At 27.3% G+C, this 15,555-nt stretch overlaps 2 protein-coding genes across 4 annotated transcripts in view; one reads left to right on the plus strand and one right to left on the minus strand.

The window, feature by feature from the left end:
• The first annotated feature begins 84 nt into the window (after window positions 1-84).
• On the plus strand, window positions 85-4,730 carry LOC122533681 (cytoplasmic dynein 1 light intermediate chain 2). Of its 3 annotated transcripts, none has more exons than XM_043663614.1 (10): window positions 85-246; window positions 419-492; window positions 850-966; window positions 1,047-1,277; window positions 1,472-1,682; window positions 1,765-1,953; window positions 2,027-2,141; window positions 2,215-2,355; window positions 3,006-3,159; window positions 3,253-4,730. In XM_043663614.1, the coding sequence occupies exons 1-10, from the start codon at window positions 158-160 to the stop codon at window positions 3,366-3,368; spliced, it is 1,437 nt and encodes a 478-aa protein (XP_043519549.1). In that variant the 5' UTR covers window positions 85-157; the 3' UTR covers window positions 3,369-4,730. The 3 variants fall into 3 exon arrangements, with proteins under 3 accessions (XP_043519549.1, XP_043519551.1, XP_043519550.1); XM_043663616.1 differs by having other exon boundaries at window positions 3,006-3,129; XM_043663615.1 differs by having other exon boundaries at window positions 2,215-2,331.
• Window positions 4,731-8,009: 3,279 nt separating this feature from the next.
• The window catches only part of LOC122533685 (E3 ubiquitin-protein ligase MIB1-like), a 64,267-nt gene continuing 56,721 nt past the window's right edge, over window positions 8,010-15,555 (minus strand). Inside the window, exons 2-7 of the mRNA XM_043663622.1 lie at window positions 12,778-12,997; window positions 11,252-11,562; window positions 10,715-10,889; window positions 10,241-10,442; window positions 9,834-9,991; window positions 8,010-8,511 (exon numbers count right to left, since the gene is read on the minus strand). Of these exons, the coding sequence (XP_043519557.1) occupies window positions 8,371-8,511; window positions 9,834-9,991; window positions 10,241-10,442; window positions 10,715-10,889; window positions 11,252-11,562; window positions 12,778-12,993 (1,203 nt within the window). The 5' untranslated portion in view covers window positions 12,994-12,997 and the 3' untranslated portion in view covers window positions 8,010-8,370. The remainder of the gene's footprint in view (window positions 8,512-9,833; window positions 9,992-10,240; window positions 10,443-10,714; window positions 10,890-11,251; window positions 11,563-12,777; window positions 12,998-15,555) is intronic.

Consider the following 15,555-nt stretch of genomic DNA (forward strand, 5'->3'; position numbering starts at 1 on the left):
ATTAAATAAAAATTAAATATCAAGTATATAAAGTACAAAGAACGAATGAGTTTAAATTTAAATACGATTTAAGTCCTATCTTGAATGAAGTTAACTGCGAACCGCACCCGCAGTTTATGTACAATCGATAGTAGATTTCATTTCTGTCAAATGGATAATGGCAGCGACGGCAATTGATATAATGTTGCAGAACAGTGGGTTTCAATCGAAGAAAAAAGAGGATCCAGAAAATAAAGACAACTTATGGTGTGTAAAGAAAAATCCTTCTTGAAAATTTTTATAATGTAATATGGGTAATAGGCAATAAGCAATTGCAGTATATAAATATTTTGACGTTCGTCTGGTGTGCCACATATTACAAATCAGAGAATTAGTCAGTTTTAATATTTTATCTTATTTTACTCTCTCTTTTATGCAGGTCCTCTATTTTGGCCGAAGTACAAAATAGTAGCAGTAACAAATTACCATCGAACAAGAATATTCTTGTCTTAGGTAAGTTTGAAACTATTCTTGAAATGTAAGGTTCTGGTAAGACATGTATGTGTCATACACAAATGTTATTTATTGTAATAAATGTCGCATGCAATATTTATGCTTAATATGTTTTAATGTTGTTTTTAATACATGATTATTGATCTATCTGATTGTTTAAACATTCAATTGTTCAATTTGAATATTTTTAAAATAATTTTATATATTTTATATTAGAAAAGTACAAAAATCATTTTCTTTCAATGATATAAATTCAATGCAGATATTTATAACACACGTGTTATATATTAAAGGTATTTATTAAGCATTTAAATTATAGCATTTAATTTGAGTAATAAGAAGCCATTTCATTTGTAGGTGACAATGAAAGTGGAAAAACCACTCTTATTGCTAAGTTACAAGGTGTAGAAGATCCAAAGAAAGGTTCTGGTTTGGAGTTTGCATACATTGATGTGAGAGATGACTATAGAGATGGTAATATCAATTAGGAATTAATAATGTTTCAACTTGTATGTGTTAATAAAATATTATAAGGATTTGTTATTTTGATTTAGATCAAACAAGATTATCTGTATGGGTATTAGATGGTGATCCTGGTCATGCAAATCTTTTGAGATTTGCATTAAATGCAGAAAGATTTCCACATACACTTATTATGTTAGTCGCTGCAATGACGACTCCTTGGGCTATTCTTGACCAGCTTCAATCTTGGGCTGCACTTTTGGGAGATCATATTGATAAACTTTCTTTAGATAATGATACTTGGCAACGGTGCAGGCAATTTAGTGAGTCATATTTTTAAATTACTTTCATGTACATACTTACTTAATCATATATAAAGATTTTTGATTTTCTATAATATTTTTAAGTTTCTATGAGATATATTAATGAAATAAAGTAGTTAAAACAATAGTTGAAAGATATATTAATGAAATAAAGTAGTTAAAACAATAGTTCGAATTATTTTTTATATACATAGATATAAAAAAATGGCAAGATTATACAGAACCTGGAGATGAATTAGATCCTGGTAGTCCTTTAAGACGAACTAGTCGTAATTTAGATGATGATACAATGGATAATTTACCACTACCAGAAGGAGTACTTACAACAAATTCAGGCCTAGATGTTGTTGTTGTTATTACAAAAACTGATTATATGTCTACTCTTGAGAAAGAACATGATTATAAGTAAGATTATAACATAAATATTATTAAAAAGGATATAATTGGTGTTAAAAAATGACTTCATTTGTTCATCAATTTTTTGTAGGGATGAACATTTCGATTTTATACAACAATGGATAAGACGATTTTGTTTGCAATATGGTGCAGGATTATTCTATACATCAGCAAAGGAAGATAAAAACTGTGATTTGCTTTATAAATACCTTACACATAGAATTTATTCATTACCATTTAGAACACCTGCTTTAGTTGTTGAAAAAGATGCAGTTCTTATGTATGTAATTTCATTAAGACTAAGTATAAACATTAATATATTTTTAATATTTTAAACATGATTTTAATTGCAGACCCGCTGGTTGGGATAATATGAAAAAGATCAGCATTCTTCATGAAAATTTGCAATCAATGAAACCAGATGATTACTACAGAGATGTTATTGCACAACCATCAATAAACAGAAAAGTATGTGTATGTATAAGCAAATTACATTTTTAAAGTTAAAAATTTTATAATAAAACATTATTTTACTAATTAGTGTGTAGCTAGAGAAGTAGAAGTACAAGCAGAAGAAGAACAAGCTTTTTTGGCGAAACAACAAGCTGCATTATTAGGTATAAAAGATCCAACGCGATCTCCCACAACCAGGAATCAGGCAAGCACTGGACCAATTATTCAGGTTATACCATTTATAATTGGAGCATGCTTGTCATGTTACATACAGTTAATAATCATTCAGTATTGAATAACAATGTTTTCGTGGTTAATTTATGTATTTTTATCATGTATGTCATCATTATATTCTCACCTCTTAACAGATAATGCTTATTCACATTTAAAATTATTTTGACATTAATATCCTGAAAATTTTAACTGTAATTGTGTCAGTGAATGTTGCTTCCTATATTCTTAGGTGTATCATTTATATTTACATTTCATAATAAATGTTCCGTGTATTAATATTAGGATCACCAAGTATTTTTTGGCATTGATATTAAATAATTTAAATAAATTCATGCATTGTTCAGTATTTATCTATTATGTTTAAGTTAGTAGTTTCCCATTGTATAGCTATGAAGCAATAATATAGCGTAATAAATTATATTTTTGTAATATATTTGAATCTAAACTAACATTAATATTAATATGTGTATTTTGTTAGATTTACTATACAGAGGAAATATATTTGCATACATGAGTATTTTATACTTAGGCTGAATTTTAATTACATATTCCATTATCAAAAGCATGTTCTAATTTTTGTGGTATGATCTGTTATGAACATAACAGAAAATTTCATGTTGCAAATATTAAATATTTTTTATACAGGTTGCATCACCAAATAAAAAGTTGGATCCCAAAGGTACTGGAGCTACACAATCTGGAGAAGGCGTTCTAGCTAACTTCTTCAATTCTCTTCTTCACAAAAAGACTGGAAGCCCTGGATCACCAGGTACTGTAGGCACAAGTCCAATAAAAATTGGTGGGTATTATAATGTATTATAAAAGTTTAGGATATTATACGCTTTTATGATATTTTAAATTTTAAAAAAATTTTATATATTATTTATTTTAGATAATGCATCAGTAGATAAAGCAACTATGTGTAATGATGCTGCAGTGGAATTAGATCGACTTACTCGAACGAAGAAAATTTCTCCTCCCAATTTAAATTCGTCATCTGAATGTTAAGGAAATATATTTTCTTTGCGACCCATATATTGAATTTTAAGTCATAAATATCAGTAATATAATGTTTTAAGAGTAATTGAGTAAATGTGAAATATATTTACATGATTTGCATCACAGAATCTGCAATGTTTAAAGTTGATATAGAAATTGTTTTTTCATATTGGCATATATTTACTAATTTGATATAATGCATAGTAACTTAAAAAGATTTTATTTTAATTTATTATTTTTTATGTTATGTATTACGGTTTAAAATATTTATCGCTTACTAATTTAATACAATTATTTTAAAAACTATTCACGATTTTTAATAACTCATTGTAAACAATAAAATACTTGTAACAAGTTTTTAATTGACAACTAATGATCATATTGTGCAAAGCACAAATACTTAATTAAATTTATTTAAATAAAAATATATAACATTATAATTTATGAAATTTTATAGCATATTATAAAATGGAGCACAACTGCATAATTTAAAATAATTTTTTCTTTAATTTTTAAAAATAATCATTTTTAGATTGTAGATTGCACATTTTTTATGTATAATTGTTTGCACATTCTTAGTATTATGGTTCTTTTGGTATTGAGTACACAGTATTACAACTGTTTATTATGAATGTGCAATAAAAAATTCAATTATATTTGAATGGGTCGCAAAGAATTGGAATTAATCAATAAGAATAGTTGAATTCGATTCAGAAACGAATGCGGTACTGAGAAATAGAAAATAACGAAATGTGACATGACATCAATCTTGTCTGTTGTGTCTCACTCTCAATAACAATACAAAATTGCTAGAATGTTATTAATGTAATTAAATATTTAATATAGTAATACATTCTAATTATGCTTACGCACATGTCCCTACATCTTGTTATAGTAAATTATTTAATAATTGTCTACGAGTAATGGAAAGGATTTTTTTTACTGCTCTTTAATAGTTTCGTTTCTTCTTTAAATAAACAAATAGTTCTATTTATATAATATTGTTCTCGTTGATGAAAGTTGGCTGAGTAATTCTCTCCTGTTTAATTCGGTCTAATTTATCAAGTGCCGTTACTGTAACGTAATTGAGTCATTCGAATGTGTGAGATAGTATTTTATATGAATGTTAGATTTAGAAGAGATTTCTTAACTAAAGACACGGGTTTGTCTTTGGTTTGAAAATAATTCGTAGTATGGTTATAAATCGAATGAAACTCTGGAGTGTATGGTTACGAATCATGTGAAACTTCTTTGTCAACTTTTAAAAGAATTTTATGTGAAAGGGAAAATCTGTAAATTCAGTTACTAATATGGCTTTCTGTATATGAAATAATTAAAATTCTTGATCAAAAATAAATAATTTTTCATAAACATACTGTTTATTATTATTATTGCGATATACCTTAATGAATTTATTTTTTTATACATATAGAATATTTTTATGACAAATATTAAATAGATAAGAAAAAATATTTTTATGTTTTTAATAAGAAAAAGTGTTATTAAATCAATAATATCTTATAATTTTCTATTATTTGTTACGCATTTAATAAATAGAAACAATTTTTGACAGGATGGACAAATGCGTTTATTTTTATAATTTTATTGAATACAATCGAAACGGTTATATGTAAAATGTAATAAAATAATACAAATATTAAGATATTACTAAAACGGTTATATGTAAAATGTAATAAAATGATAAATATTAAGATATTACTAATAATTATTATAATTAATATCTGTGATGTAACATTATTTTGTCAAAACAGTACAATAAGATCAATGATTAAATAACCAAAGGAATGAAATTAGAAATACTTTTGTCATTTGAAGATACAAAAATTGTAAATACTCATAATTAATTTTTCCATTCCATAATTTGATAATAAGATTTTAAGATCCCATTGTAATATTAACATGTCTATATTATTTTTAATGATATTTATTATATATAATGTCTCTAAGTACAATATATCATTTTATAGAAATACTATGAAACAGGAATGGTTCAAAAATTACATATTGCCCATTCACTTTCTGTATCTTCTTTAAGACTCCAAATTAACAAATAATTCTTAACAATGAAATAAATATTATAGTAGAGGGGATCACAAAACTTAATTATTTAGTAGTTTCGTTTGAATATTTATAATATTCTTTGTGTTTTATCCAATTGGAAATATTGCAATGTTTTATAATCTTTCTGATATTATAATTCCATTTTTTATTGTTATTGGTTCAAAGTAAATTATATATGATTTAAGTTTGTAGAAAATGGAGTCTTAAATTAGATGTTAGTGTCTAATACTTATAATTGTTAGTATACTTATTTTAAATTTAATTAACAAAGTTTCTAATTCTAATGTTTATAATAATTGCTTTACAAAAACTTCTATAAAGTGGTAGCAAATGGAAGAGCAAAGGAGCAATAATCAAAAACAATACACAATATTCTAATGTTTCATGTTAAATGAAAATTAATTTATAGGTAAGACCATATTATATATATATATATATTGTCTATTCTATTTTCTCCATTAATTGATATTTATTGAATTTAACATTCAAACATTTGAAATTTTTTTTATCTTAAATAGTAAATTCATTATTATCATATTTGAAATCATTATATTCATTTAATATATTTAAATTAATATTAACACTATACAAATTTTAATATTAATATTAAATATCAAAAATAATGTTTTTATAACATTAATTTTAACGTTGTTTTATTAAACATAATCATAGATTGCATATTTTATTTGTTATATCAAATACTAAACAATTTTTGAATAATTAATTGTAATTTTTAACTAAACTCTTACATGATCGTACCTATATAAGAAGAATTTAAGTATACAAAGATATCTGTTATTGTAATTAACAATTATTAATTATTTCAACTATAATTTCAAAAAAGTTTATGAAGCAAAAAATTGCTAAAAGATTGAATGTCCTTAAAGAAAAGAAATGCAAAGTGACATAAGCAAAATACTAATTTTATAATTAGAAAATTTATGCTGATAAACTTATAAATTCAAGTATGATGTCAAATTTTGTTTCCATTTTATTATAAATGTTTTTCTCAAGACTTATAATTAATGAGCAATATTATCTTTACACTTTTTTATGATGAAGATGTTAATAAAGAATTATATATTTGACTTCAATAAAATGGAAGAAAAGAAGATGCAAAGTTTTGTAAAGATTGTTCATGAGCTAACAAATTTTATAAAATAACATTTATTAATTATCTTATACCTTCTCAAAACTTTGCTTGCCTCTTTTCTTCATTATCAAAAAGGAAGTAGTAATTAAATCATTCTATAGTGTATTAAAATATGGATAGTTGTTATTAATGTTTATACTAACAACGATCAGTTGAATTAATTTTATTTAATTACATAATTTTCATTGCTTTGTATGTATATATATAAATTATGGAAAAAAGGAAAACTTTGAACTGAACACAATAATCATAAAAATTGTTTTTCTAATATTTTTATAACTATTTAGATATTTAATAATAAATTAAATGTTTTATGATTTATAAAACTAATTGGCACTATCCATTATCATTTGACATTTTTAATAATTGGATACTTTTATATAATTCCGAGCAGGGACAGCAAATGTAATAATATTAATAATAATCAGAATAAACAAAATAGCGATAAAGTGAAATATTTACAAGAATAAGAGAATTATTACAAAAGAGCAATAAAGTTTTTGTTATATCTATAACTATGAAAATGTGACAGTAAGTACGAACTACATCTAAAATACAAAAAAAATATTAAAGCAATAAAAAAAAGTAATTAAAAAAATATTGTAGTTACGACATATTATCGTTGTATAATTGCAGGAAGAAAAAGAACAAAATAGAAAGAGAAATGTAAAGTTTGCAGAGATTTATTACTTTTTAAAATAAAATCTTTTTTATTCCATTAATTACTGTTTTTATTTGGAATTTGGAGGAAAGCAAAAGCTTTGTAAATGATGTTTGACACAATAAATACTAAATTTAATAGTACATCTGAAATAAATAATATTATGGTTTTATCGAATATCTTTAAAGGATTATTGTGCGTACAGATTACATACCGGCATAAAATGGAAACATAACAGATAGTTTGAAAATATTGGTTAATATCATTTCGATTAATAATTACTAGAAAATAATTGTTTACTTATTATCGAATTAAACTTCGTAAATTTGAAAAAACAAAGCACTATTGTTAAATACGATCTACTTACTTGGTATTTTGCTATTTTATAATCCAATTTCATGACTTCGTTTAATTCACAAAAATAATGATCTATGTTTATATTTGCTCGAATTAATTTATTTATATTGTAAAAATGAGCTGAAGTAATAATATTTATGAAGAAATTATGCGAAGTTAGCAAGGAATTAAAAAAACAAAGAATAGATAAATATTGCATTCTATCTCTGCTTTCAAAATAGGAAGTAGAAAAATTTTTGAATTTATTTTATGAACTGTATATACTCGAATTATATATATACTATTTGAAAACTTTTCAGTATATATAATATCTATATACATATAATTGAATGACATATTTAGATAATATTTACACAAAATAAGAATAACTGTCAAATAATTACATTTCCGTTTACTTCATTACATTAACCTACAATAGATATAAAGCAATTGAACAAAAATATGTAATTCATGTTAAATGTACAAATGTTCTCTAAAATTTTAGAGTGCAAGTATAAAAAATATTACATATATAAGATTTTTATGACAATTAATTAAGTGGTAGAATGAGCAGTATATAAATATACTTCGACAGTTTTAACAAAATCTTAATTTATGTTACAGTCTTATAGAAGTTGAAAGTATAGAAAATAAAATGTATCTATACTTTCGAAATTTGAATCACAGCGAATAAATGCAATATTTAATTATTCCTATTATTATCATAAATTCTTATGTATCTAAATGAAACTTCAGCTCGAAATGACTGTTTTATAGATTTAATAAAGCAAAATTCGCTTGTCTACTGACTTCCGGCATATTGGACATTCCGACATGCGGTCTCCACACATTTGGCAGGTTCCGTGGCCGCATAAAAATATCATATTTTTTAAACGATCTAGGCAAACTGGACACATTGTCTGTAAAAATATAAAAGCAAAAGGAAAATTAATTATTTATTATATAAAAAAATAAAAGATTTGAATATATGTAGAAAGTTTTTTAGTTTTTTTTATCATTTAATTAATGTTTCTGCTGAACATTTATTTCTTTCAAAACAATTGCAATACTTTAATGCAATTTTTACAAGATAATAATTGCAAATATTATACTTTATTTTAATTTTAAAAAGGAAAAAAATACATTTATATTTAGTATGAAAGTAAATTTTGTTAGAAGTATAATTGTGTAGATATAAAAATAAATTAGTTGTATTCTGGAAGGATTTGTCAAAAAGGGCATCGTTCCCTCAAATTATAACAGATATTGGAAAGATATACATAACATTTAATTAATAATTCGAGGAAACTGATTTAAATTTAAACTGGACATTAATCAATTCATGCACATTAAAACACTATCGCCACGTAGCGATGAAAAGATAGAACCATTCTCTATCATTATCACATATTATTGCGATCTTTGTCTATGTCTAAATAATGTATTGCCATCTATGGTAAAATAATGAAAAATTAGTTGCTATTTCAGATCCAATAGATGGCAGCATATCACTTGGTCATAGACAAAGAGCGCAATAGTGTGCGATAAAGAAAACAATAGCGATTAGTTCCTCACTTTCACCGCTACGTGGTGATAGTGTTTTAATGTTCATAAATCGATTAAATTTTCATTTGCAAAAAAAGTTAATTAACAAGTCTAATTTATAAACTTTTATAAATGCATTTTCCTAATTAGACCTTCTTCCTATAATATTCCACTTAACTTAGGAAATGCTAACATAAATATTTATAAATTCCAGTTAATAGATCGAAATCAGAGTTGAACATAAGCGATTTAAATTTTCAATTTATATATTTATAATATTAAACAATTAAAATTTTTAGTTTAGTTTATAACAATTGATGCTCATAATTAAAAAAAATTAATCATCTGTGATATATTAATTTCTTTAATGGATTGCATTTAAAAATTATTATCGTATTGTTATTAAATCAAAGTAATTATTAAATTTCGATAGATATTAGATGTATCCTGTTCTTAATTAATAATAATTAAAGATAATTTATGTCTTTTTTTAATAGAAGAAAATCTTGTATCATTCATATACTTGAAACTGTAATGCAAAAGAAATTTATCATTTATTATATAAACTTTTTCTTATCCCGTGCACTTTCAATTCTTTAATACACACGTTTTTTATACTCTTTGTAAATCGTCAGTATTTCTACTATTAATTATTGTAATAAAAAATGTGATTATATAATAAAAATCGATAATTTACCTGTTCCTTAATGTCTTGAAGCTGCTGTTGAAGTTTCTGTATATCACTATGCGATGTATCTCGGCTACCGTTATTCATCAAAAGAGCTTCTCCACCTCCAGTATTTTGCTGCGATATTTCTTCCTCTTGATCATTCTTTAGCTCTGTTATTGTTGCGCCTTTTAATATATATAAAGTACTGTATTTTGTCCATATTTTTAAATTGTTATAATTACGTAACAATATATAACAATTCTTTTGATCTCATTTTGAAGCATCAAACCTTTATTATGACAGTCCTGAATTCATATTTCTCAAAGATGTATCTCAAAGATAAAGATACTTGAAAATATTACGAAAATTCAAACATTTTTGTCAAAATATTGAGTTTGAAATATCACTAGTTACTAATTGAGTTAATTTTATACCTGTAGTATTGGAATTCTTGACGTAAGTGACATCACCTCCTCTGCCACAGCAAATCGACAGCGGTAACATATGCTGGATTTGAGCTCTGCATTGAACGCATTTCTTCATCAGGGCTGCGCAACTTTCACAAGCGCACATATGTCCACACGGACGAAACAGTACGCTGGCTTTACGATCCGAGCAAACCACGCACTCCTCGATCTGCAAATATGTTTAATTTTTAATTTTACGTTTCTTTTTAATCGGAATTGTTATTGATAACGTTCACACGTTCAATAACACATTCAATATCAAATTAAAATTGAAAATTGAAGAAATGAAAGTCGTAAATTGAAGGTAAGGAATAATTTTTAAATGAAAAATTAGACTTATTTGTAACGTAAATAGGAGAAATGATTACGGTGAGAATGAATTAGATAAATGTATACAATTAATACGAATTTCTAAAATTATCAAGATACATAATATTTCACCTTTGTTCTTGAAAGAACATTTTCTCTGCAGATCAGACATTTTTTAACTCTTGGTGCACAAGCGTTACAGCAAGCTACATGCCCGCAGGGGCTGAAAAGCATTTCACGTTTTCCATCGGAGCAGACCAAACACTCGTCGATTGTTGCTGATGGAACTACCGTTTCAATATCGTGCCTGGAAGTATAATTATGTATGTACGAAAGATAAAAGTTATATTTTGAGAATATATCTATGTAATTCAGTCGTTATAAATGCTGTAGCCAAACAATACGATTTACTATATTCTACGATTTATTTCTGCATTTTTATCAGAGATTTCACATGGGCATGGTATATCCGGAAACTTTTAAAATTTTCAAATTTCATTGAACAGAGCTAGGATTAACGGATAAACAATGAGAAACAAGAACGAGATTTTTTTAAATCCACGGAACAACGGATGGCAACAACAATTATAATGATGGGAAAGTCTCAATGAACCGCGACACCGGTTTCGCTAGAATGGCTACAGTATGAGATAAATTGCAACTACTAACGATTCCCTGTCTTTGTGGCAAGTGGTTAGTGTTTTGCAGAGATTCGGATCCGGGCAGAGGTCGAGCGGAGTCTGTCCCTTCTTGTTCTTCAATTCCAGATCAGCCCCGTGGGCAGCCAGGAAGCAAGCGATGAATGAGCTACTCTTCTTGTCCTGCCCTTGCGCGCCCAAGCCCATCAGGAGACGTCCTACGTCCTGGACATCCTGCAGTTGTCGCAGCTGCGACAAAGTGTGATATCTCAAGGCTTCGTGAAGAGGCGTGTCGCCGTCCTTGTCTGCCACATTCAAGTTAGCGCCCTCGCGTACCAGCAGCTACAACAGGATTTACGAGCCGCGTTTAATTATCGAACCGCACCGTCGCGAAATTAATCTGTCGGTTCAAGAACATTTTCATTACATATGAACTGGCGTGTTTCGAATTGTTCGACCAAATTCTCACTTCGCTCTGATTTCCTCTGTTCCTCGAGCAGGACGGCTAGACGCGTGAAAATATGGTATAAACGGGGTAAATTATGCTATCGACCCTCAACTCGATTTGAAATCGAGTAAATTTAGTTATTTGAAGATTTTAATTGAAAATATTCATGTTTGTCGGGTGCACTTTATTTCTTGTTTCTACTTCGCAATATTTTTTAATGACTTGTTTAATAGCAGGTAGAGTGTAAATTATAGTAGTACAATGAGTAAACAAGTCCATGAAAGTTCTTGCGAAATAAAGATCACAAAATTATAAATTAACTATGTTTAATTAATTTCTCGTTGTTTTAAGGATTGGTAGGTTTCTGAAAAAATTGAATCATTATAGACGTAGATGATTTTTATGAAAAATTGTGAATTGGTCGTTTTGACCACTCCGATAGTTCCAGTGTTAACCCTTTTGAGTATTTAGTCCGTATTACAGTATCATAAATATAATCTCGAATGCTTAAAATATTACTTATTAGAGGTTCAAAGACGATCATATATCATATTTACAATATATCGAAAGATGGATGCACTTTTAGTTTGTTACATCCTTTTTATTAAATATTAAACTTCCAGGCTTGATAATTTTAGTTACTTAAATTAGAGAGTTAAAGTGCCATGTAATATCAAGTGTTCTAAACGCAAAAGTTATTATGTACAAATACTAATGGAAAAATGATTTATCCTATTTAATAAACTATATTAAATTATATTCATATCATTTAATATTATTTGATATATTTACATAATATTTATTTTGACTTATATTCCTTTATTCACCAAAGATATATTCTACATATTTATAGAGAATTTTACAGGAAAATCTGATTTGTGTTAACAAATCGTTTAGTCGTCAGTGTGAAACATTAAATCATCGTTCAATAAATCTCTCAGGTCGAGCAAGAAAAGACTCTTATTGAGAAAGATACTTCGAATGAAATTGAGATTAATGTCCGGGACATGTTTTTGAAAAATATCAGAAGTGTTCAATGATTCGTTTGTGGAGCATCGGATCCGGAAGTGAGGAATTCTTTTCGACGGTAAAACAAACGTGCTACGTACACGAACAATCTGTGTGTGCTGTCGTTCGACAGCGAGATGCAACGCGGTCTGCAAATTAACGTTTTGCAGATCCAGGTCAGCTTTTCCAGCACGTGCCAGCTGTTCAGCAACTTCGACGTGATTGTTCAGAGCAGCCAGATGAAGGGCCGTGTAACCGTCGTCCTTTTTCTCGTCAACTATCCATGGTCTCGGAAGTTTCGAGAGGAGAACCCGCATTGCGCTGCAATCACAAGAAAAATACCAGTATGACTGACAGACGATAATTTCAACGAGTTCTTCGAATTCCGAATTTTAAACTGAAAAACTTGTAATTTTAATCCTTTTATTATAGTTTTCATTCTTTTGTTATGTAATCTTGAAATTTCCTTTGATATAAATATTTTCATTATTGCAATTTTTCTTCTCTTTAGTTACTATTGTCTGATAATGAAACATTTAACTGCACGGAATTGATCTCGCTGATTTTCACTGAAATGTAATTTCTTTCGATATATCATAAGTTTTCAAGTGTTGACGTAAAAATTGTTATAAACAGAATTCATATTTTATGTTGCAATAGATTGAATGTTAATAAATATCCTACATGTTAAATGTTTTACATTTAAACGATATCGCGTCAATTAGTTCTCGCGTAAATTATTTCTTACAATTAATCCAATTATTTGACTTTAAATTTATAATGAATTCCACATAACATGCATATATAATGCATGTATTTATATTTTCATTATATTTTGTATATTATATTATATATTGTATTGTATTGTATGTTATTGTATAATACATTACATTATATCTTACAAATATGACGTTTGGAAAAGAATTATAAACCAGTACCAATTCTTTTTACGTAGGAAATTATTTCTGAGAAAAGGAATTGGATAAAATTCAGCGTTACAAAAAGAAAAAAACGAAACAACTTAATGACCGTCGTGCTCGTTTTTGTGTGAAAAAGTTTTAACCACGTGCGATCAAGAAATGGTGATTTTCATTGGCAAATTCAAAACGGATTTGTTATCAAAGGATGGGCAATCAATTACAGCTGTTTGGCAAACGTTTGTAATTCGATGCCGTATTATTGCTACGTATTAGTGTCGCAGCGTGCAGTTAACCGATGATAAATCGCGCGAAATCAAACAGATATTCGTCGTCTGCGGATTTTCGCCGCTGTCGATGCGAATAGTTAGTTTGCGCAGAAATCAACTGAAATCCTTTCGGTTTATAGCCACGACATCATTAACAGACGCGGTTGTCGATTAACAAATCCTGTAAACTCTGCCTGGTAATGACGCTGTTCGTAGATTATTTAGTAACAGATGTTTACGATGATACGCTCGCGTTCCCGTGTATTCCATGCAGATATATTATTCCATATATTCGAATTGCGAAATTGTCAATAAAATTCTAAATTTCTTTTCAAATTCATTCGCTTTTTTTAAATTTAATTTTATTCATCACACTTTGCTTGGAGTTTTCAAAAATTACACGTGCGTTAATAATAATTATATTATCCGATACTCCTTTCTCCAATTCAATTTATTCCTTAATATTAAATTGATAAAAACTTAACAATAGTTAGATAAATATCTAGTTAAATTAATAATAATATTTATTTATTAATATCCACTTATTATTAATAATAATATTTCATTCTATTTTATTCAATATGAGAGTCACACGAACTTCACTTCCACGTACAGATGTTTAATTTCATATTGCGATCTTGCCTTTTTTACGAGTCGCTTAACATTTAACTTTTAAATGTAATTGACTTTTATCATTGAGACTTTTCTTGCATCCAAACAGTATAGTTATTCCAACAATCGTGGATAGTTTCGACTGCAACGTCAGTTTGGTTGTAAGCGGTTTTTGTCGTGTGATAACTATGAGGAATTCATTTCGTTGATGTTTTTCAAAGATACAACCAACTATGGCTGTGTTGCTTGTAGAGACCCCATAGAGAGTCTTTCCTCGAGGCTACAGACGGAAAGAGACGTGACAGCTGCTTTCTGACAGGACCTCCTCGAGGCAGCAGCACCGCTGTGACACGATAGCTGTGCACATATTTGAATTTTGTACGTGTATATCTATGTAAACACGTACACTGACTTTCGAAAGTATTTGAACGCTTATCAAACAAAATTTTTACATTTATATTCTAGTATTTTATTGTGAATGCACTTGTAGTATGTAAGAGGATATGGAGTGATCTAGATCTGTTAATGAGCGAATCTTTTTGTAAGTGAATATTAATTTATCAATTATTTAATTAATTATTTAATTAATTAAAAATATCTTTTATCATCGAAAGAGAAACCCTTCGCAATAAGTTGTATAAAACAATGTACATGGCTCTCGTTATTATATTCATTATTTATTAAATTTGAAATGTACATGTTATAAAAGTTAATTGGAATTCAAAATTAAATGTATATGAAAGTTACAAGACATTTATTGCATACATATATCATATTTAGTAATAAAGTAGTATAAAAATATGGAGAGCCATTTTAAGTATATAATAATTCATTACTTAAATACTTTTAGTGTCTGAAAATCCAGTCCTTAAACAATCTTAGAAAGCCTAGAGACTCTAATATACAATAAACTGTAACATATAACATATTTTATCAAAACTAGATTGAAATGGTCTGAAACAGTCTTAAAAAATCGACATAAAACAGTTATGAGGGAAAAAGGCTTAGTAATATCGATTTCAATTCCGATTTTACAAAATTGATATTATATCGGTTCTTACAACTCTCATACATATATCTT

This window comes from Frieseomelitta varia, unplaced genomic scaffold (assembly GCF_011392965.1).
Source record: "Frieseomelitta varia isolate USP_RPSP 00005682 unplaced genomic scaffold, Fvar_1.2 scaffold_545, whole genome shotgun sequence".
NCBI lineage: Eukaryota > Metazoa > Arthropoda > Insecta > Hymenoptera > Apidae > Frieseomelitta > Frieseomelitta varia.

Coding starts and splice junctions, on each gene's coding strand:
- LOC122533681 (XM_043663614.1), top strand. CDS start 158: ATGGCAGCGACGGCAATTGATATAATGTTGCAGAACAGTGGGTTTCAA. Junction 1,683..1,764: donor GAGAAAGAACATGATTATAA/GTAAGATTATAA, acceptor AATTTTTTGTAG/GGATGAACATTTCGATTTTA. Junction 1,954..2,026: donor GAAAAAGATGCAGTTCTTAT/GTATGTAATTTC, acceptor TTTTAATTGCAG/ACCCGCTGGTTGGGATAATA.